Source organism: Calypte anna, chromosome 9 (genome assembly GCF_003957555.1).
Source record: "Calypte anna isolate BGI_N300 chromosome 9, bCalAnn1_v1.p, whole genome shotgun sequence".
Classification (NCBI taxonomy): Eukaryota; Metazoa; Chordata; class Aves; order Apodiformes; family Trochilidae; genus Calypte; species Calypte anna.
Genome location: NC_044255.1, coordinates 16,570,107 through 16,591,032, shown reverse-complemented (window position 1 = coordinate 16,591,032; position 20,926 = coordinate 16,570,107). Strand labels below are relative to the sequence as shown.

General features: G+C 45.8%; 1 protein-coding gene across 2 annotated transcripts; it reads right to left on the bottom strand.

The window, feature by feature from the left end:
- On the bottom strand, positions 1-17,826 carry EIF2B5 (eukaryotic translation initiation factor 2B subunit epsilon). 2 transcript variants are annotated; one of them, XM_030456330.1, is made up of 17 exons: positions 17,638-17,821; positions 16,242-16,366; positions 15,354-15,539; positions 15,081-15,258; positions 13,900-13,980; positions 13,075-13,152; positions 12,682-12,994; positions 11,949-12,094; positions 11,523-11,661; positions 10,796-10,897; positions 10,097-10,204; positions 9,139-9,229; positions 8,283-8,406; positions 4,519-4,644; positions 2,879-2,989; positions 1,724-1,793; positions 1-845 (listed from the first exon to the last, which is right to left on the bottom strand). In XM_030456330.1, the coding sequence occupies exons 1-16, from the start codon at positions 17,788-17,790 to the stop codon at positions 1,728-1,730; spliced, it is 2,127 nt and encodes a 708-aa protein (XP_030312190.1). In that variant the 5' UTR covers positions 17,791-17,821; the 3' UTR covers positions 1-845; positions 1,724-1,727. The 2 variants fall into 2 exon arrangements, with proteins under 2 accessions (XP_030312190.1, XP_030312189.1); XM_030456329.1 differs by having other exon boundaries at positions 1-1,793; positions 17,638-17,826.
- Between the last annotated feature and the right edge of the window lie 3,100 nt (positions 17,827-20,926).

Here is a 20,926-nt window from a genome sequence, read left to right as displayed (position 1 = left end):
TGGTAACACCAGAAGAGTTTTTATTTGCTCCCTGAATTAAATATTGGCAGATACAGAAAATTCAGATACCAACTATTTCCCCAACATTTACAAGACTGAGTTTGCAATGTCAGAAAACAAGCACATTTATGCACAATCCTGGCAACTGATAGTGTGAGTGCACAAGATGGCTCTGCCTGAACATCAGTTTTGAAGAGGCAGTATCCCTGGTCTCCAGCATCCAAAGCTGTCCCCTCACTGACAGTTGTGGCACCACTGAACGGCCAAGTAAATATCCTGAGTGGCAGCTCCAGTGCATTTCCTCCCTCCCCAGGAAGGATTTATTCCATGCTTCTCCTGAAGGGGCAGCGGCAAGGTCAGCACATCCAACAAATAACCCACCTAGGAACATGAGCTGATTCTGTGCCTTTTTTTTTGCTCTGTTCTTTGAGAGCAGGGAAGAACACAGCATAGAGACACTTTCAAGAAAGCTGATCTTAAGGGCCCCATTCCTGCCACGCATTGTCTGACCTGGCAACAAAGTGCCAGAGGCACACTCATCCTTTGCTGCACACTGAGTTGCTCTGCAGCTGCTGTACTTGCCAGTGGCTTTTTGCAGCACTTTCCCTGCTGTCTAAGGGAAGTTTTCAAATAAATAAAAAGGACGTGAAGTAAGCAAGCTTGTGTAACTGAAATCACATGGGAACACAAAGCACATGCTGTTGAAGGAAATACCATTTGCTCCTTTTCACAGTGGAGCATAACTTAGGAACTTGCATCCTCCTTAAATCAGCCGCTGATGTCAGGGCCTTCAGAGCAAAACACGTGTAGCTGGTGCAGCAGGAGAAGCCAGGCACCTTTCCTCCCTTTTTATTAAAAAAAAGAAAAAAAAAAAAAAAAAGATGTTTAAGATGTTTTTCTAAAACATGTCTGCTAGGCTGGGGACACACAGAAGACAAGATCATTGCTAAGATGTAGTGATCCACACAGCACTGCACTGGCCAGTGTGCATCCACTGTTGGTCAGCCCCCACAGGGAGAACTGAGCACATATCATCCCCTGTTCTACAGATAGGGAAAATGCATTGATTCACCAGCTCTACTGTGCAACCTTGTGTTCAATCCTAGCACGGCAGATGGCAATAGATTTTCCCTTTTAGAAAGATCACAGGCGTGCCTTCTAGGCTGCAAAATGCCTTGGGCATCCTCAGACAACTGCATCTTCTCCAGGCACAGGAATTCCTGAATCCCAATCCTGCACTGCAGATCCTGATCCACATGCTCCTACCTGCCAACCTTGCCAGTGTCTCTTCAGCAGTTCCCTTAGCTCCAGAAGCAATAATGACTCCAAATAACTCAGCTGTATGACCATTCTTCCCAAAGGTTAGATTTATAAGGGTGCTGTATGCATTTGCATCTATTTGCTCCCTTTGTGTTAGTAACAAGGACCTCCCATAACATAGCTTATAGTGCACCAAATCCAGGCTTCAGAGGGATTCTAGGTATCACCACCTCCTGCTCTTCCCATATGGTTTTTACACTGGGCTGTGACCATCCAACATGAAAGTGCCACTGGGCAAGTGAGGGAGGGAAGTGGCAAAATTGGGAACAGACAACTTAATGATGGGATTGTCAGTCACTTCGATGTCAGGCCCCACATCTACACACCATACACTGGCATTGATCTTGCCCTGCCCACCCGGCCCAGAAAGGCAGTGAGAGTGCCTCTTCTCACAGTGAGTCACCATGTCAGTCTTGGTCGCCATCAGACGACTCTTCTTCTGCCTCCTCCAGCCACTGGATAAACTTCTGGAGCTGCAGAGAACAAAATGTAACTGGGTAAAAGTGACACCAAGCAGATGCTGGGAATGCTCAACAATCACACTGTGTCAGTGAGCACAATATCATGCACAAGAAAGATAAAGTACTTCCAGGAGACATGAAAACAAAGGCAGATTGAGGGAGAGAGAACTGAAAGTTTAGATGAAAAACAACTGGGATGCCATGAACAAATCCAGGCTGATTGGATTCCTGAGGGAGATCCCTGCAAGTCAGACACTCCCCACAACACTCAGCAAAAAGACAAAAGTTTGAGTTTTTCAGAGCTTGACGGAGATGAGATGACAGCTGCACCTTAGCCAAAATGTTAGGAAAATCCTGCTGGGAAAAACCTACTCCCTGAGAAACTGCTATAAAGAACCTTTTACCTGGGCTCAAATAAGCAGCTGAAAGCACTGCTGACCTATGCTAAGAGCCAACTTTGCAAAGGTTTTAAACAAAGTTGGAGTTCTTCAGAGATGCATTTTTTCCCCCTGATCCTCTTCAAGAACAAGGGAGGAGGACTGGAACAGGGCTCAGCAAAACTGCAGCAACAAAGTTTTGCCTGATGGAGAGGGGAAGTTTATATGCTTCTTGCAACACAAGCCAAATTAAACCACTCAGTACAGCAAATGCTTAGAAATATATGTGAAGGGACTGGTGAGCCAGGACTGAAAGCTTCAAAGGAATTTCATGGGGCCAGCACACAGGGCATTGGCCTAAAGCCCATTTTAAAAAAGGGTGTTGGCTTAGAGAAACCGTGCTGCTACTCCAGAAAGTGCTGGCCTCGTAATTCAGCAAGCCCACTAAAACCAATCTGCCTCTCCCACTACCTTCATTCCTCATTCTACAGGACGATCACGACAGAACACACAGAAATGTTTGTTCTGGAGAACAAACTCATGTTGCTTAGTGTCCAATGCACTGGTGCATTTCTGGCCTACCATGTAACAGCAGCTGCTCCAGAGACAGTGACAATGGCACTGAACTCCACTCAAAAGTTCTTTTAGCAGCTGCTGTCTTTCTCTGCTCCACATCCCCCATCCCCTCCCCCCATCTCTGCAAACACCTTTGGGACTTACCCGCTGGTTTTTACGAAGCTGCTTTCCCTTGTCAGATGTGTCCCGCAAAGAGAACCAATTGAGTATTACATCTTCTTCCAGAATTTCCAGCTGGTAAAATGTCATCAACACCTGCATCGATTAAAAAAGAGAAACAAGGCTCTCTATAAACTCTTTTGGGGCTAGCTCAAGTCCAAGCACAAGGTTTGCACATCATCTGTGTCTCCCAGCTCCAGCTTCAACAGAAGGCACTCAGTCTGCTTCATTTTGCTTTTATTGTTAAAAATAACTGTGCTGCTCCTACCAAGCCTTATGTTCCTGACAGATGCTATGACACACAATGAATCAAAGCTCAAGCCTCATCAACTTCAGCTCTGCGGATGCAGGGTATGACAGAGAGCTGTGGGCAATAAAGGGCCACAGAGGATGTCAGCTCAAGACATTGCTTAAGTTCTCTTTTTAAGCATCCCAAAACCCATCCCAAAAGCAGCTCTAGCAAGCAACTCTTATGCAGGCCCACATATATACAATGGTGACATGTTCAGCAAAAAAGATGAATCTACCCAGTTCTGCCCCAGGTTCCTCCTTCTGCCAGTTCTCTCTTTTAAGTGCCTTATGGCAGGTGTCACAGCAATTGGTCATTCATAAGCTCAAGTTCCTGCCCAATGCAGTGAGGGTAAGATGCAATCATGCTTTCTCAGGGTGCTTTTGTGCACTTTGCTCAGGCACTTTGCAGCCAGTCTCCTTGCAGCAGAGCATTGACAAAGCTGGCTGACAATTCCAAATACAGTGTCACACTTCAAGTCACAGCCTCTAGGGAAACCCAGGCCTCTACAACAATGGACACATGCCAAACAATTGCTGTAATTCAAGGACATTGTGGCTCACCAAACTGAAGGCCTGTGGCTCCATCCTAAGTGCTTTGCTATTAGCCAGAAGCACTGGTAGCAGAAGTTGGAATTACTCTTTCTTGAGCAACCAAGAGTTAAAGAAGGCTCTCGGTGAGCTCTTCCAAGAGACAGGAGCTTCCTGAGACACTGCTTAGGAAAGACTTGAGAGCCAAGTCAAATGCTCTCAGTGTAAAAGGTCAGAAAGAACACAGGGACGAAGTATTCGTGAAGGAGGGTGAAGAGAAACATACTGAAAAAAAATCTCAGAAGGGGGCAGATAGGTAAAATAAGCCACATGGCAGCTCCCCTTTACTCTCAGTTTCCTAAGTGGCTCAGCCTGAATAAGAAAACCCACCCTTATTCCCAGCTTTGCTTGTTTTGCACTCTGAAGTAGGATAAACCATTTGGCAGTTAAATCTCTGGAACCATGGAGAGACAAATGGAGTAAAGCTCTTCCTTAAGCAAGTCTCTGGCCTTGCCTCTTCCAGCCTTACACTACAAGGGCATCTAGGTTAGAAGCTGCAAAATAATAGCTCCGTTTAGGCTGTCTGCTGGTAATTAATACTCACCCTCAGCTGTGCTCTATCACAGACACAGGCAGACAGAATTTTTTTTTTTTTTTTAAGGCAATCTTTATAGATGGATTTTCTACACACCCTCTCCACTGAGACCCCGAAGTTTTTTTCCCCTGAAGCAGACAAGCCAATGATGCAAACAGGATGCATTTCACCATGAACCTAGCAAAAACAGGTCCTCAGAGCAGATACTCACTTTAGCTATTGATGTGCAGAGACTGTCATGTTCCAAGAAGAATTCCTCAATGGCAAATAAGGCAGTCAAGTGATCTGATGCCCGTTTTATGTAGTTCTTAAACAACGGGGTCCAGTTCTTCAACAGCTGCAGGAGAAAAACAGAAGAGTTCCTGAGCTATGAGATGGCTGTGTGCACTCAGCCCTGTTTCTCAGCTGTGTTGCACTGTGAAACTGACACAGGAAACCATTTTAAGAAGCGATTCAACTGACCATTTAATGTATTTGCCCTGCTCTGTCCATGAAACAGATGCTATTAAGTCTCACACACACAAGTAGGATGTGGTTTTACTAAGTAGCTTTGAGGATATCAATTAGCGTCCTTGGTTTTGTCTCTTGGATGGAATACTAACTTATCACAATAAATGTATTTAAATGAGTACACTAAGGGTTGCTCAGAATTATTCTGTTTAAGATGATTGTTAACAAGCAGTAGCCCTTCCAGAGGGAGAGCTCCAGGACATGCAGGAGAGCAAGAACCCAGGCTAGCATGGACTACCAAAGGTAGCCTGTGCTAGAAAAGTGTGCAACTAATCCACAGTACCATATTTCCATTGCCTCTGCAGACATGTTTGCTATGCAACCATGCTGGAATTTGCATGTCTCAAGCAGGGACAAAGAAGGGGATTAGTACAAACAAACTGATCTGTAGTAGTACATCGACTGGCTCAAGGAACAATAGGAACAGTACAGAGTGATCCTAATCATCATGGTACACCAACAAAAACCTGAGGGTTGCATGGCATATTTCCAGTTAAGTATTTTAGTCTTTGGCAGAACTCTTAATCCTAAACACTCTTCCCTCCTCTACAACCATCTCCTGAATTTTTATCATGTTTTTGAATTCTACACTTCAAATGTAGTAAAGCTACTAGCCAATCAGTGCCAGGCTAAGAAATATTCTGTAATACCTTTCTGTTAATGCTTTTAAGCTCATCAGCAGGCACAATTGTAACCAGAAGCTACTGAGTGTCTGAAAGCAAATGATTTTTAAAGAATGCATAGCTATAAACACTCAAAAGGCCAGGACTCCATCCAGTATGCTTATTGCCAAGGAAGGGAAAGAAGGAAAAATACACCATCTCAGGTCAGGAACATGCACTGTACAGTAACTGGTGCTAACTGGGAATGCTCAGCCGCAGGGTCCCCAGCAAACACACACCCATAAGCCTGTATGATCACAGAGGCTGTTTTGGGAACTTCATGAAAATCCGAACTGCAAAATTAGAAGCTTGCAATTATTTTAGATTGAATAAAAGATGGAAAAATTTGAAGACATACCTGACAAAAAGCCCTACAGACAATATCATAACTTTCCAGACTTTAACTTGACCATGTTAACTCCTCAAAACAATCTTCATTCTGGAGAAAGCAATCAAATTCCTCTGACACACTGACTCCTTTTTCATGGGATCTGGTCAATGATGTTTTATCAACTTCAGAGGGGTTGGTGAGCCACTTTTCTTTTATCAGAAAAACAGTCTTGACACCAGGCTTATTTGACCTCTACCTCTAGCACAGAATACCATCAAGAAGAACATGCAAAACGAGGGACAAAGCTATAATTCCAACATGTTACGCTATAACATCTGTGCTGATCAACATAAAATGCTTCAATGAAAGCAGAGATCCATTTGGTCCCCGAATAACTGACCTCATGTTGGGTTCACTTGCATGGCATTACAAAAGAGCAAGACTCTTTTTCTTTATAGAAACCAAGAGGTGCACCAAACATGCTAGCTGCTGGGCAGCAGTGCAGGCACTGCCCAGCTCAGCAAATTGAACTGCTATATTGCCTCCCCCAGGTCCCTTTAGACATCCTCACATACATAACCTTGTTTGACACTGCTTTGAATGACAACAGAAGCACAGCCTTCAGTTTATCTGCAGTTTCAGCCACATTTGCTCAAACCATGTCTACAGTTCTAGAAAAGTTCTCGTTTTCTGTATCATCTTTGCTTTACAATTTGTACAAGAGCCAAACAAGATCCCTGCGTACACTGAGTCAGATAACTCCATTTCTCAAGTCTCCATGTTTCATCTGAAAAATACCCACAGGTATATCCTTTACCAGATGTTTCCTAAAATTCCTGCAACACTTATGAGCTTCATGCTCAGGGGTCAGCCCTTCAGAGCACATACTATCGTTTCAAGTCAATCCATACATCATAACCATGGCATTTCCACAATTTCCCCTCCTAAGCTGTCTGGGACTGCTCTACCGTCACTCTTAACACAAGCAACACATCTTCCTTCAGCACCTCGTAAGAGCTGAGCTATAAAGAGAGTCAGAAACATAAAAGTTTTGTAAAGTTCAGTGGGCTTCTGATATTCAGTACTATGCAAATATCCCCACCTCATACTAAGTAACACTTTGCCACCATAAGCAAACCTCAGGCCAATACCACTACTGACTGAGGCAGTTTTAGCTGCACAGTTAAGCACTTCAGCTACACGCTTTCACCATGTACTAACCCATACCATGCTAGTGCTTGGGATTCTCAGAGTGTAAGTATGAGTATTAGTAAATCAATGGAGTGTACTTTTTGCATTTAGATTATTATCTCTTCTTACAAGGGCAAGTTGATCTGTCATCTGTGTTGTTAAACATAAGCATCAGCTTTCTTATGAGGAAATGCATATGGACAGAGATAAATCCCTCATGTACTCCATCATTGTTAGCTTCTAAGAGACAATTATTAATGCAGAACATTATGGGTTTATATAGCAGCCATTATCCCAGACGAGAAACATTTCTGACTGGGTCTGGTAGTGAAGTTCTCCTGTCCTATTCATACTAGATTAGGAGCCCAGTCTGGGAGCCAGAAAGATGCCATAACGTAGCTGGAAAAAAAAACAAAACCAAAACACACTACCCTACACAGCTGCCAACTCCACACAGCCTGTTGTCTAAATGTATTGCTTTCCACCTAAGAGCTTAACATCTGCTCTAATGTTCTCTTCAGTCCTCTTAATTATCCTTTTTTAAGACAGGACATAGTATTAAATAAATGGGCTGGAAAAATGAATAAAAGCAAGCAGAATTTAAACACTTAGCAGTAAAACTCCCCTAATCCATCTGATGAACGGATCAGTTCAGATGGATGTTCATTTCCACACATCCAGATGCTTTTTAGAGGAGATTCTACTCTACTTTGTCTCCTGTGAGTCAGGAAATAGAAATCACTCTCACCTGACTATACAGTCCATCTCTTTAGTGACAAAACACCACTCTACCTTTGCTCAAAGACAACGATATTGTGCCTTTACATTTGGTTGGAAAACAGTGGCACCTGATGCAGTATGCAGATAAGTAAGACCTGGAAAAGGATCCCACTGGGACAGGCATGCTCCCTGCTGCCTCAGGGACAAGACATGATGGAAATGAACCAGGTTCCTGGAATGCAAGCCTGTAAAGGCCTCTCTAACAGTCCCTCTCTTGTCTTCTGTAACTGATGGACTTCTACCACCACTAAGAGGAAACAAACAACAATAAGTACTTGAGTTCCCCACACCTACCATCTCAGCTGAATCCTGTCAAGCAGTTACAATAGTTTCAGTTCACTTTCACTCCTACAGGAGACAAAGAGGTTCATGAACTAAGGAGTTCAAGTGTCTTCAGGCTTAACCAAAAAGAATTCTCAGCCAGAAACTACCCTGCCATCCAACAGACCCCTACACACTAGGAGACAAGCCTAAAGAAGACTCAAATGAAGCAGGACTCACAGGAAGTAATGCTGAGAAATAGTTCTGGGAGTCCAGGTTTGCATCCAGCTGCTGCAGTGGGAACTCCAGGATCACTTTACTGAGCACCTGCATCATCTCCTTCAGGCCAATGTTATATGCATACCTGCAAGAAAAAAACGAAAAACATTTCACACTTTCTGATCTCTGCAGACTGTAGCTCTTCAGAGATACAGAAGAAAAACTGATTTTCATCTTCAGGCTCATTTTTTGTTTGGTTTTGTTTTCCAAATATTCAGGCAATAAAACTGCCTTGCATTGCATCAAGACCTTCATAATGCCACAAGTCCTGAAAATCTGCTAACACAGTGGAATGATGTGCTGCAGGAACAGCATCTTCATGTTTTCTAGAGTGCTACAGGAATACTGCTGCACAACAGAAGGGAAACAGGATTTTATGAAAAATAGGTAAAAGGCACTTCGACAACGTGTTCTGGGCTTGCTGCTGTAAAAAGAGAGTGGACATGCTACACCACACCACAGCCCCAGCTGCAGGCAGCTGGTTGGATGTTGCAATGCAGAAAGCAGCAGCCCCTTTCTGCAATTACATGCAGTTTGTGCCAAAAACTGGCTTGCTCTCTTCAGTCCACAGTTACTTAAGAGCAATTCAATCTCTTGCAGCAGAATTAAGGCAGGAAAAGCCTAACCACTGAGGATGCTACAGTGGTTACTCTGCATCAAGTCCTGTTGTCATTCAGTTACAATCTCTAATCTGCATTTCTCATGCTCTATATTGATAAATTAATGCTTAACAAATCAAACATGGGTATTCACACAGTTTCTCCTTTCTAGATCTGCTGTTCAGTGTAAGGGAAAAAATCCCTAAAGGAACACTCACTTGAGGGAGTTGATTTCTAGGACCAAGTTGTCACAGGAAATGTTTTCTTCTTCACCCCTCTGTAATGTACCCAGAACCTCGTTCTGGAAAACTAATAAAATGAAGGACAAATAGTTAGAAATGAGAGGGGAAAGCACAGGCTCTTCAAACTGTTCATTACTGAAGAGTCTATGCTACTAACGAAGTAAGCATTCTGACAAAGATGTCTATTTGTTCTCTCTAAACTGGCTGAAATCCACATCCAGTATACCTATAAATAGGAGAATATAATTCAAACAGAGACTACCTACTAGATATCATTTATCTCTCCACACAAACTCTACAAAGCTATTTACCTCTGCAACCTTTTAGAGCAGTTGCTATTTTACTTTCACAATCTAACCTTTTCTATTCAGGCAAACTTCATCTTCCCATAAGTAAAGATGTGAATTCAAGCCTAAAAATTATCAGTTTAATTTCTTTTCCCTCCCCGCCCCCCAATTTGGCTTGAACCCCTTTCAAATCCAGGTAAGCTTAATATAACAAAAGAGAAAACCAAAATATAACTGTAAAAAGAGGCAGCTCCTACAAGGACATGTTATTCTCCAGCCCAACTACAGCTGTATGTTCTCCACACAGAAACTCTGCTGGACCTTCACACAATCTCCAATCTTAGAAAATAACAGTGCCATTTAAACAGACAACCCAGGAAGGTCACTTTCATGAAGGCCCCGTGATCAGGAATGAAAAATATGGAGGAACTTTGTTTAGTTTCTTATCCTTGGCTGCCTTGTGTTAACACAACAGCAGTACAGGAGATATTACAGAACTCTGTAGAAAATGCAGGTAGTGAGGTCAGGAAACAAACATGCTATAGAGATCCACAACTTTTCCAATATACCTGGAGAAAGCAACACAAATTTCACACTCACTGCACTATCTGCAGGCTCACCATACTTCTTAACAGCCCACCTCTCACCTTTGATGTCATCTAGCTGAGGGGACACTGCCCGACTGTCTGGCCCCTCAGAGCCCATGCTCAGGTCGCTGTCTGACTCACTCTCTTCCTCAGAATGCATAGCTGGGCCTGATAAAGAAAAGACACACTCAAAAGCTGCAAGTACATAGGAAACCAGGTATCCCAGGGACTTCCCAACCAAGTCAGCAACTATCTGTCCTTGCAAGGAAGCTTCTGCTTTCAGGTCCAGATGATTAAATTTACTGCAGAGGAAATGCTACAGTTGGCACTAGGATAATGGGACTTTTTAAGAGTCTGCAGGCAGACAACAAAGGACAGGGACAGAGAGAAACGCAATTTGCCTAGAATGCTGGCTCATGGTGGAGCGATGTCACCAGCAGGAAGAAAGCCAGCAGTACTTGGAACAGCCAGTGTGTATTCCCTCCAAGGGAGGGCCTGGTATACCATAGTTTGCCACTCATTGCAAACAGCTGTCGATGTTAAATCCAAGACACAATAAATATCTTCCACAGAAGAATACAGGGAGAGAATGTGGTCCACCACCTCTCACCTTGCCTCCACACACATTATATGGAGCCAGTCCACTTCACAAAGTCCAGACCTTACCCTAGACACAATTATCACTGTCCCATTCAGCCACCCAGTTTCATCACTACAGGTCTGTCTGTCCCCAGGTGACTACACTGAACTTTTACTCACCCCATAGGCTTTGTCTCTGCTCTTCTTCATCCTCTTCATTCTTGTCATCTGCTTTCCAGAGATAGCCTCTGCCCTCTGAGCCCACATCCTTTTTATTGTAACCTGGAAAAGAAGCAGTGATCAGGAGGAAAATGTACTGGATGTGCTTACAGGCAAACCTGATAAAGACTGGTATAACCTGCATAGTACTGCCCCTGAATATCCTTCATCCAGAGGGAGCTGGGATTCCTGCAGATGCATACAGATTCCAGCTTCTCTCTTCTCACTTGCCTTGACAAGTGATTGACTTACTTCTCCCTACAGCAGCAACATTAAGCTGACCATGTTTAGATCCCCCAACAAAGGTAGAAACAGTACTTCACAAGGACAAAGTCCTTGGACACACTCCAGATATGAGGATGCAGATCTTGCAGTCTGCCTTGACCTGAACATCTTTCCCGACTTCACTTACTGTCAGAGCCTACAAGGCTTTTCTATTTTAAGAAAAATGGAAAATATCTGTGTTTCCAAAGATTTTAATACTGGAGTACTGAGGTACCTCTCTCAGTGTCCAACTTGAGCCAGATATCCTTGCTCGCCCTTTTGAAAACACTCGTGTTCCAAGCTGCATGCAGCACTAAGCTCCAGCCTGGCACTGAAAGCTCTACAATGGGAAAGACCCTAAAATAATCATGGAAGGCAAAGCCCTCTACATAGCCTGAATGCATGGAACCAGAGACTGTCATACCTTTCATTTTCACTTTGCTTTCTTCCTTGTTCACACCAGAATCATCACTGAATTGGTCATCATCCTCTTCCTCCTCATCTGGTGGGTGCAAGGAGATCACTGTGCCCTCAGAAAGCGTGATGCCAGGACCTACTACTACCTGCAAATATGCAAAACATATCTTAATGAAGAAATACTCTGACTGCTACTTTGTAGCTCCACCAGCAGGGACAACAGCTGCTCCACACAAGCTGTAAACTAACAAGCATGACTGAAGACACCACACTGCTAGATCACATACCTGAGCCAAACAAAAGAAAAAGTGCAAGGAGTAGCATAACCACCGCCCCTGCAAAAAGGCAGGCCTGTACTCTGGTATGGTCTAGTCCCAAGCCTGTGAATCTGCCAAGAAAGGCAGAAAGCAGAACAGACATAAACACAGCTCACCTGAGAAGAGAGGACACAGTGGGGTTCTAGCTTTACTTTCTCCTTCACTTCGGCTTCATCGCAGATAACAGAACGATAAATCTTCACGTTATCTGCTATGTGTACTCTGTCCCAGAGAAAAGCTCCATCCAAAATTACTTTATCACCTGTTAAAAACCAGCGAGCACAAATATATTTAGCAAGGTAGTTTGCTGCTCTCCCACACTGCTCTGTCCACTAGATAGTATCTTATTGAATCCCGGTGCACTATGGATGAAAGGTAAAAACTGGCCTTAAGATGCCTTGGCCACTTCTTCACCCAAAGCTAAGAGACAAGTTTGTTCTCTACACATAACAAGTTGACAGCAACAAATGTCATCTTGGTTTTGCACAAATACAGCCAAACCACAACAACATTCCATCCAAGACAAAGAGAGAGTAGCAGGCAGCTCAGAAAAACAGGGACAGATGTCCCTCATTTGCAGGATGTTGGTGGGTGATAGATAACTCTAGATCAGTAAAGGTTGTGCATTCTCTACTGTTGAAACTACTTATCTGCATAAAATGCCTTCCCTATGTCACCATCATTATGGCACCCTGAAAACCTGAATCTATTTCCTCTGCTGGAAAGCCAAGCTTTTCTCCCTTCTTCCCATCAGAAATCAACCAGTACACCCACCCATCATCCTCTTCCAGAGCCAAATGCACTTTAAAAACTAAATCCCAACAGCCTGTCCTCCATTCTTGTACTCACCTATCCTACAGTTCTGCCCAATAACGCTGTTGGTTATGGAACAGTTGCTGCCAATGACAGTTCCCTGCCCAATGAGGACGTTCTCAGCCAGCACGCTGCCGTGGCCAAGGCTGACATCCACCCCTCGGTAAATGTTGTGTTTGGAGTGGGTGTAACTCTGATTCTTGTCATCAGTGAAGTTCATCTCTGGAGTCAAAGGATAAACCCATCGTCGGATGATGTCAGAGCACACAGCTTCATACATCAGCAGGTTGCATATATGGGCACCGTACTCTTCTGTGGTGACATGCATGTGGATCTGGTTCCCCAGGACCTGGCAGAGAGGCAGGGGTGTGTCAGAAGATTATACAGTGCAAAGTAACAGGGCCACCCTTGTAACAACCCTCTCCTTACCTCCTCATTCACCAACAGACCACGCACAAAGTCATCCCGTGTCTGGTAGTCAAAATTGTCTGTGAACAGTTCAGCCACCTGCCCAGGTATAAAATATAAGGAAATAATATAGTTAGCAGAAAATGTTGCCAGGGAAACCAGATAAGTAATGGCTGTTCAGTGGTTCTCACAGAGATGAGTTATACAGTATAGGAAAGTGATGCTCTTGCCTTGAATAAAGCTTTGATTCCTTCTGCTAGGAGGAGTGCTGACCTTCCCATCTTCCCCTCCTAACAGGGACTACAAACAGATTCTGGTTTTCAGAGGGGGCAAAGCATGGCTTTCCTATTTCCAAGCAGTCTGCCCAGCCTCACTTTGAAGTTTTGCTCCCAAAGGAAAGCTGTAGACCGACTTTTTCATATTCATATGCGGAAAAGATGTTAGTGAGCCTAGGCTGGAATAACCCTGAATGTCACCCTAGCATGACATCAATTTTCAAGTACTGACACTTTCCCATAGCATTGCCATCACCTCTGTTCCACAGATGTTACTGTACTTGAAGTGAAATTGTCTGTTTTCCAGAGCAGTTTCATCCTGAACTGAATCAGGCAGTCTACCAATGAATCTCCTGTCTACTTCTTCCTAGACTCAAGCAGTGGATGCTCAATACAGACTGAGCCCTCAGAGCCACTTGATCATTCAGGCTCTCAGCTCAGCCACTAAGCACAACAGGGTGTTCTGGTTTCCAAATCCAGTACAGTAGTGCCACGCACAAGCCCTGCACACCAGCAGGACAACAGGAGCAATGCAGATTGAATTTTGGTCCCCCAGGAGGGCAGAGCTCACCTGTGGAGAGCAGATGCTGATATGACAATCCAGCAAGTCATGGCGCACTTCAATGTTCTCTATGGAGTTCTGGAACAGACTCTGAAAGAGGAAAAAAATCAGATGTTCTGAGTGCCTCACACAGTACCAAACCCGAAACTCCTTCTAAAAGCCAGGAGCAGTATTGACTCAGTTGTTAACCTAGCTGAAGTTCTGAAGATCAGAGAAATCTACACTGAAACACAGCCTGGGCAGGCACAGCCTGGCCACACACACAGCTGTGTGTCAGTCAGCAGTCTGCCCTCCTACTCAACAATGCAGCTTTCCAAGAAACAGCTTTTACTTCAAACAATCCCTTTTCCTCTAGAAGGCTCCTTACCTTATGTGCTGGGAGTTACAAATGTACAAAGGACATTTTTAAATCAAAATGCAATATTTATATCTTACATATCCCCTGTGGATTTTGACAACCTTGGGCTGGTGGTTTTTGTGTTTTTTTGTTTGTTTGTTTTGTTTTTTGTTGGCTTTGTTCTTTCCTTTTTGGTTTCCTACAGTGACCTGGTGATGTCATTGGATGGTATAAAAATCATATGATTACTGATTTGGGAATGAAAATGCCATATAATCAGTCTTAGTTCTGAAATAAAAAATAGAAAGGTCCATCTATCTCAATGGAAAGGTGCCTCCAGACAGTTACAGAGCACTTACTGCATTATTAGTAGAGCCCATAACCTTTTTAGGTGAACAGTAAAGAGAGAGGTAATAAGAGGTACTACCCCTTGCATATGCTGTTATTCCATTCTCCAAGCCAGGCTCAGTGCTGCTTCAAAATGGTTTGTGTACAACAGCAGAATATGCACCCCTGTCTGGGAATCTCTGAGACAGCACGAATCATCCACCTTCCTTGTTTCACATGGAGAAAGGGAGCCAAATGAATTCAACAGGCAAATTGTGAGAAATATGTCTGCCTGTTTTCAAACTACAAAATGAGTCCCAGTCATGTGTGTCCCAATTTCACCAAACCTCAACCAAAGGTTAAAGGGAGAAAAAAAAAACCCTGTTTACCAAGAATTACTTTCTATCATCTGCTCCTCCAAAAGAAGCAGCAAGCACAGTTCCCCAGCCCTCCCTCAAGGAGACCTCCCTGGGGTGGGCTGCTTCACCACCACTGCCCTTTTCCACCCGTCAGGTTCCAGACGCACCATGGGAAAGCGGAAGCGTTTCAGCCCCTGGGTTCTCTGGTAGTGAAGGACACGGTTTGTGGCACTGTCCATAGCAATAACAATGTCATCCTCTTTGCACCTGGCGTGGTGACCAGGTGAGGACTCCTTGAATATCATCGTCATCACCGAAACATTCTTTTCCATCTTCCGACGCAACCTGAAAAGGAAGGGCAGAGCTTCAATATCACTTGGCAGAGTCAGAGCCCAGAGCCTCAGCACACCAGACAAGCGTGTGCTCCTTTCAACACCTACTTGTGCTCTTCCAGGGCTTTGGATATATTGAAATTGGACACCACATCTCCAGTGACGAGGATGAAGTCAGAACGAACAAGGGACTTGGCGTCAACGTCCCGCAGGACGTCACCAAGGGAGCGGTACAGGTCAGAAGTCACAAACCTCACCGTGTTGGGAGAGGTGTGGCGGCACCACTTGGATTTTCTGGGAGGAGGAAACCACAACAGGAAGGCATAAAGATGGTATTCTTACAGAGAACACACTAGGACACAGTGCCTGCCACATCCACAAGTGAATGCAAGGAGAATCTTGTTACAATGAGCCCACTCTAGGCAGGCTCAGCCATTGTCATTTGCTCTCAGCAGATGAACTGAAGAGGGTCAGACCTGGAGATGACAGCTTACAGAAACCTAGGAAACCCAAATCCACTGTGAGACAGTTTTGCCAAAGGAAAAGTCACACAGAACCCAAACACTTTTCTTGGAAAGCAGTACCTCAGACAGGGGAAAGACTGCATGCTTTTCTTAAGCTTGCAAACCTGCAGCTTGCAGAGGCAAAGGTGCCATGAGAGCTGTTTCCACACGCTGCATGGCACACCAAGACAGGGCAGAACACAAAAGGTGTCACTCTTAATTTATATGGCTACCCACAGGAAACACCTGCTTTTAGACAATAAAAGTTAAATGCCAGTGTAAATGCAGTTCCAAAACACTCAACACTTTCAATATCCTGCACAACCACACTCCCTCACAGGAGAAATGGTCTACTCTGAGATGTGCCAGGAGACATGTAGTGAAAAGAAAACTCTTACACACGTTTTTCATCAGAAAGATCAGTGAGACCTTTGAGGCTTGTTGGAGGACATAAGAATCCTTTCCATGATAAAGCTAAGAGGAAGATTCTTACTGTAAATGTTCTTTTATCTCAGCTGACTTCCAGCAGCAGAAAACAAAGGTTTCTTCCACTCCAGTTGCTGTTAGAAACTCCAAGGTATAGTCAATCATGGCCACATTTGCCATAGGTAAAAGAGCCTGAAAAAACAACAAAAAACACAACACAAACCCCAATATATATAAACAGCTGAACAGATGCTCTGTGCCTCAACATCAGCAGCAGCCCCTGACAACTTGAAGATATAGTAGCATCATCAGTAGTATCAGAAAAATAACACAAATAACTGCTCCACCACATTCTATCAAAGTTTTTTAGAGTTGATCAAAAGAGTAAGAGTTCATTTCTGATGTTCTATAGGAGCAGATCCTCATTTCAGAAAGGAAGACATAAAAAAGTGAAGTTATCACACACAGAACTCTTCAAGCAGACTCAAATAAATGTAATGGAACAAAAACCAAACCAAACAAACAAAAACACACAAAAAAACCTCCAAAACAACAACAAAAAAATCTCAAAGTGCTGATTCCTTGACTCAGGTTTTAACTGTTTCCAGAAAAACCTGTCAGACATGCATTATGAAGCCACAGGAATATGAGTGTTCAGAATTACACAAGGGGAAAAAAAACCCGGAACCTAAAGTGAAGCAAATGTTCTCTTGAGATTCAAGACATGCTTTTAAAACACTTTACTGATTCACAGCTCAGTGACCTAATATTCTTTAATTCATTTTTGGTGATGATCTGTCACGGGCCTGAGCTCGCGTGTATAATTATGACCACCACAAATATTTAATCAGCAAATGAGGCAAGATAATTGTTCAGACCTAAGTTCTCCAGAAGAACTCTTTCCTTTAACACACAGCCTTCTGATCTGGATAATTAAAGTGCTTTCCCTGCATTTTCCTGGCCACAATCGTTTACCCATTGGCGTTGGTAAGGGCAAAAGCCTCTGCTTCTTTTCTCTATCAGAAACAAATCTGCCCAAACGCGCTGCCACACGGCACCAACTTGAGACGGAAAAGCGAACAGCGCGGATTGCCTCGCCATATGGAAAGTCAAACAGCACCAATCGAGCAATTAAATCCTCGCTGCCTCTCCAGCGGGGAATATAAATTCTTGCAAGAGCGAAGAACCGGTCAGAGCCTTCCACAGAGCGGGGGAAGGCGGGCAGAGCCGCCGCGGCGGGGGCTGCCCGAGCCCGGGCGGGCGTTGCGGCCCAGCAGCACCCCGGGACCTGCCTGGGGGACCTCGCATTCCCCCGACCCAGCCCAGGGTTCCCACCGCGGGCCCGACCATTGCTGCCCGAGAGCACACCCAGCACAGCCCAGCAGGGACGGGAGCGATTGGGACCGGCGGCCCCGGGGAAACCGGCGACAGGGGAGCGGGGGCAAGCATGGGGGATTTCTCACCCGCGGCCGATCTTTGGAGATAGGGAAGAAGCGGCGGTTGAAACTGTCGGCGATCAGCACGGCTTGGAGCGGCGGCGGAGGCTCCTCCTGGGGGTCGGGGCCGCGGCCCCCCGCCGCCCCAGCACCCCGCCTGCCCGTGCCGCGGGCCGCCATCTCCTCACGCTGCCTCAGCTCCCACCTTCCGCTTCCGGCCTCACGACGGAAGCAGCGACGGGAGCCCGGCAGGGACAGAAGAGCGCGGGGTGGCGGCGCGCGTTGCTGGGCTAGCACTGCCAGGCTTCCAGCAGTCATGTGACGTGTGTGACGTGTGTGATGTGTATGACGTGTGTGATGTGATGTGATGTGATGTGATGTGATGTGATGTGATGTGATGTGATGTGATGTGCCTGTGCCTGCCGGTCTCTCTGCAAGGGCTGGAACTCCATGTGAAGCAGCTCTGCTCTGAACTCCCCCTTCAGCACTTGCAGCCTCCATCAGGGAGCGCCCCACAGCCCCTGAGGGGCCTCTCGAAGCCCACCCAGAGACACCTTCAGCCAGGAGAGCAGCGGGGGTTTCCCTGTGGGGTGCCTGTGCACCCCCGCTCCGAGGCAGGGGGTCCCTTCCCCAGGGTGGAGCCGGGCACAGGTGCATCAGCCCCGGCACACGGTGTGGCTTTGCTATCCTGGTGATGGGGTGATTAAGGGAGGCACAACCCGATCACCGACCCAGAGTACTGTCCAAACGTCTTGGGCAGCCTCTAAAGCCCCAGTGTAGAGCTCAGGGGTCTCTGGTGGATTGTGAGGGGGAGAAGAGTGTAATCCCTAACACACAGCATTCCTGCCCACCACTTGAAATGCAGGTTCAGGGCTGAGGCAGTAGAAAACAAAGTCTCCTCTTTCTCCTGAAGGACTCTGCAGCATTGGGTATTCCCTAAAATTTCCCTTACGTGGTGCCATCTGCACCAAGTACCTTGTGACTGAGCCCTTGCTGTGCCACACCTCGTGGCTGAGTTGCTTGACCTTACCAAGTCGTTTGGAAAACAAGCAAAGATGGACACAGTGAGAGAATAGAAATGAGCTGCCCTAGGGATATAAATCTTCCTTATCCTTTTCAAAAATAGGTACCTGCATACCCTTGGGAATGCTGTTGCCTCAGCAAAGAAGCTAACCCCTGAACAAAAGCTCCCAGATGGTTTCAGCCTAGGGGTTGCAGCCTGAGGAACCATCCAAGAGATGGATTTGTCATTGCCTGAGGACAAGGCAGCATCTTGCTTCCTGCCTTCACAGCACTAAGTGCATAAACAACACCAGAAATCAGGTCTGATCCAGCCTGCACAGCCACTGCCAGTGTCAAGACGGGGTACACAGAGCTAGACAGGACAATCAGCAGATTATCTGGCTAATTACATCCTGTTCTTTCCAAATGAGGCGAGTTTCCAGGACATTGCCCTGGTAAATTGACAGGAGCAGGGGAAGACAAGTCAAGGTAACTGCTAATGAACTGAACTCAAAATCTGCCTGATAAATATTCCTCGGGCTTTGCACACACAGTTCCCTTCAGGTTCATCAGAGACCTACAGGCCACCAGCACCCAGGCCAAATATTTTCTGAAAGCAGTGAAATTCCAGGGGTGTTTTTAAAATTGAAATTATGTCATGAAGATTGAAATGAGGCTGTACTGGGTTATACTTGAGGTCCATTAATCCCAGTATCCCACAGTGGGTGGGCATGGGGTGAGAACATACATAGGCTGTAAGGGTTTCTCTTATTCCCCTATCCTTAGATAACTCTGGACAGAGCATCCATCAGCTCTGGGAATGATGAGTGTGGTGGGGATGCTCTGCTTTCTGAGGCACCCCCCAGGGTCTGTTTCTACATTTTTAACCCTTCTCTATTTTCCACTGTGGTTGTCTCTAAGCTTTTGGTTGTTCCCTGCATTTGTCTCTGCACAGAGAATGGCCCATGAGGCATTGCTAAGCCTTGGCAGGCAGCTACAGATTTTGTCCTATTTTAGATGGCTTTGGGGCTCCATGTTGATCACAGCTCAGTGAGACCTGTGTCAGTGTGTCCCCAGGGTGTTGAGACTTGGATAAGTAGGATCACAGGAGGTCTGCATGAAGGAACCATGTACTTGGGGTGAAACTGATTTCCCCTCATATGTCCTGCCTGCTGGCCAGCAGCTCTGATGCTTTACCATTGCATCCTTGTGTGCCTCAGCAGAGCTATGGGATATGTGTCATCTCAGCTCCAGTTTAGGCACCAACTGTGTGCAGTCAGTGCCTAATCTCAGCTCTATTTGGCCCATGTGATGCTGGCAGGGAGCCTGGTTTGGCTGGGGCTCTCCCTGGCTCAGAGTGTCTGGGCTCAGGGGTCTGTCCTGAGCTTACCAAGGATGGGCTGATGCCCACTTGCCAGGCTTACAGAGGGAGCTGCCTGCCCCAAGCATGCTTGGAAGGCGAAGGGAGAAGGGGTAGGTAACAGCCAGGATATGCTTACCTTGTGAAGCCCCAAGATTTACCTGAGCACCCATCTGTGGACTACAGGTAAAAGGAAAGAGGAAAAGGTAAGAGGAAAACTGCAGACCTCGAATAAGTCAGCAAACATGAAAGCCAGATGGATTCTGCATCCCAACTCTCCTGCTGGCCTGCCTCCCTCCCTACCTCCCACACCCTGAGCTCCAGCCAAGCTGACAGCAAGGACACTGATTCACAGGCTACTTCCCCACTTTTTCCTCTTTTGGGCCTCTCCTGTGCTTCTCAGCAGAAGGTTTCTGGCAGATGAACTGCTGGGTTTTCCCCACTCTCAGCATCATGCTGTGCCTTGCTTGGCAGCCTTGAGAAGGGGAGCCAAAGACACAAGATCACCCTATTTGTGTCCCTCTGGCTTTCCACTTACCCTGGGATGTTGCTTGCATGAACTCCCTGGTGACCTTTTCCTGGTGGTGAGATGTTGGCCACAGCAGCAGCCACCTGCTAACCAACCAGGAGGCTGCCTAGCTGCTGCCTGAGCTATGGGCTGTCACAGCTCTCTCTAACTCAGCTGCCCCGTGTTTTTGTGTTGCCCCTGTGCCAGATAGGATGTGTAATGAGACAAGCAACTCCTGCACGTCCCCAGCTGCCAGAATATGAACACAGGGGCAGGTGGGGTCCTGTTGGAAGGAGTGGAGCATTCACAATGAGAGTGCAGTATGGGAGTGCTGCTGGGGGATGCTCATCCCACACTGCTGGGTACTGCACAGGAATGTCAAGCTGCATGAGCTACACAGGTGTCCCTGGAAAGGCAGGGAACAGCAGAAGTTTCCCAGTGCCTGG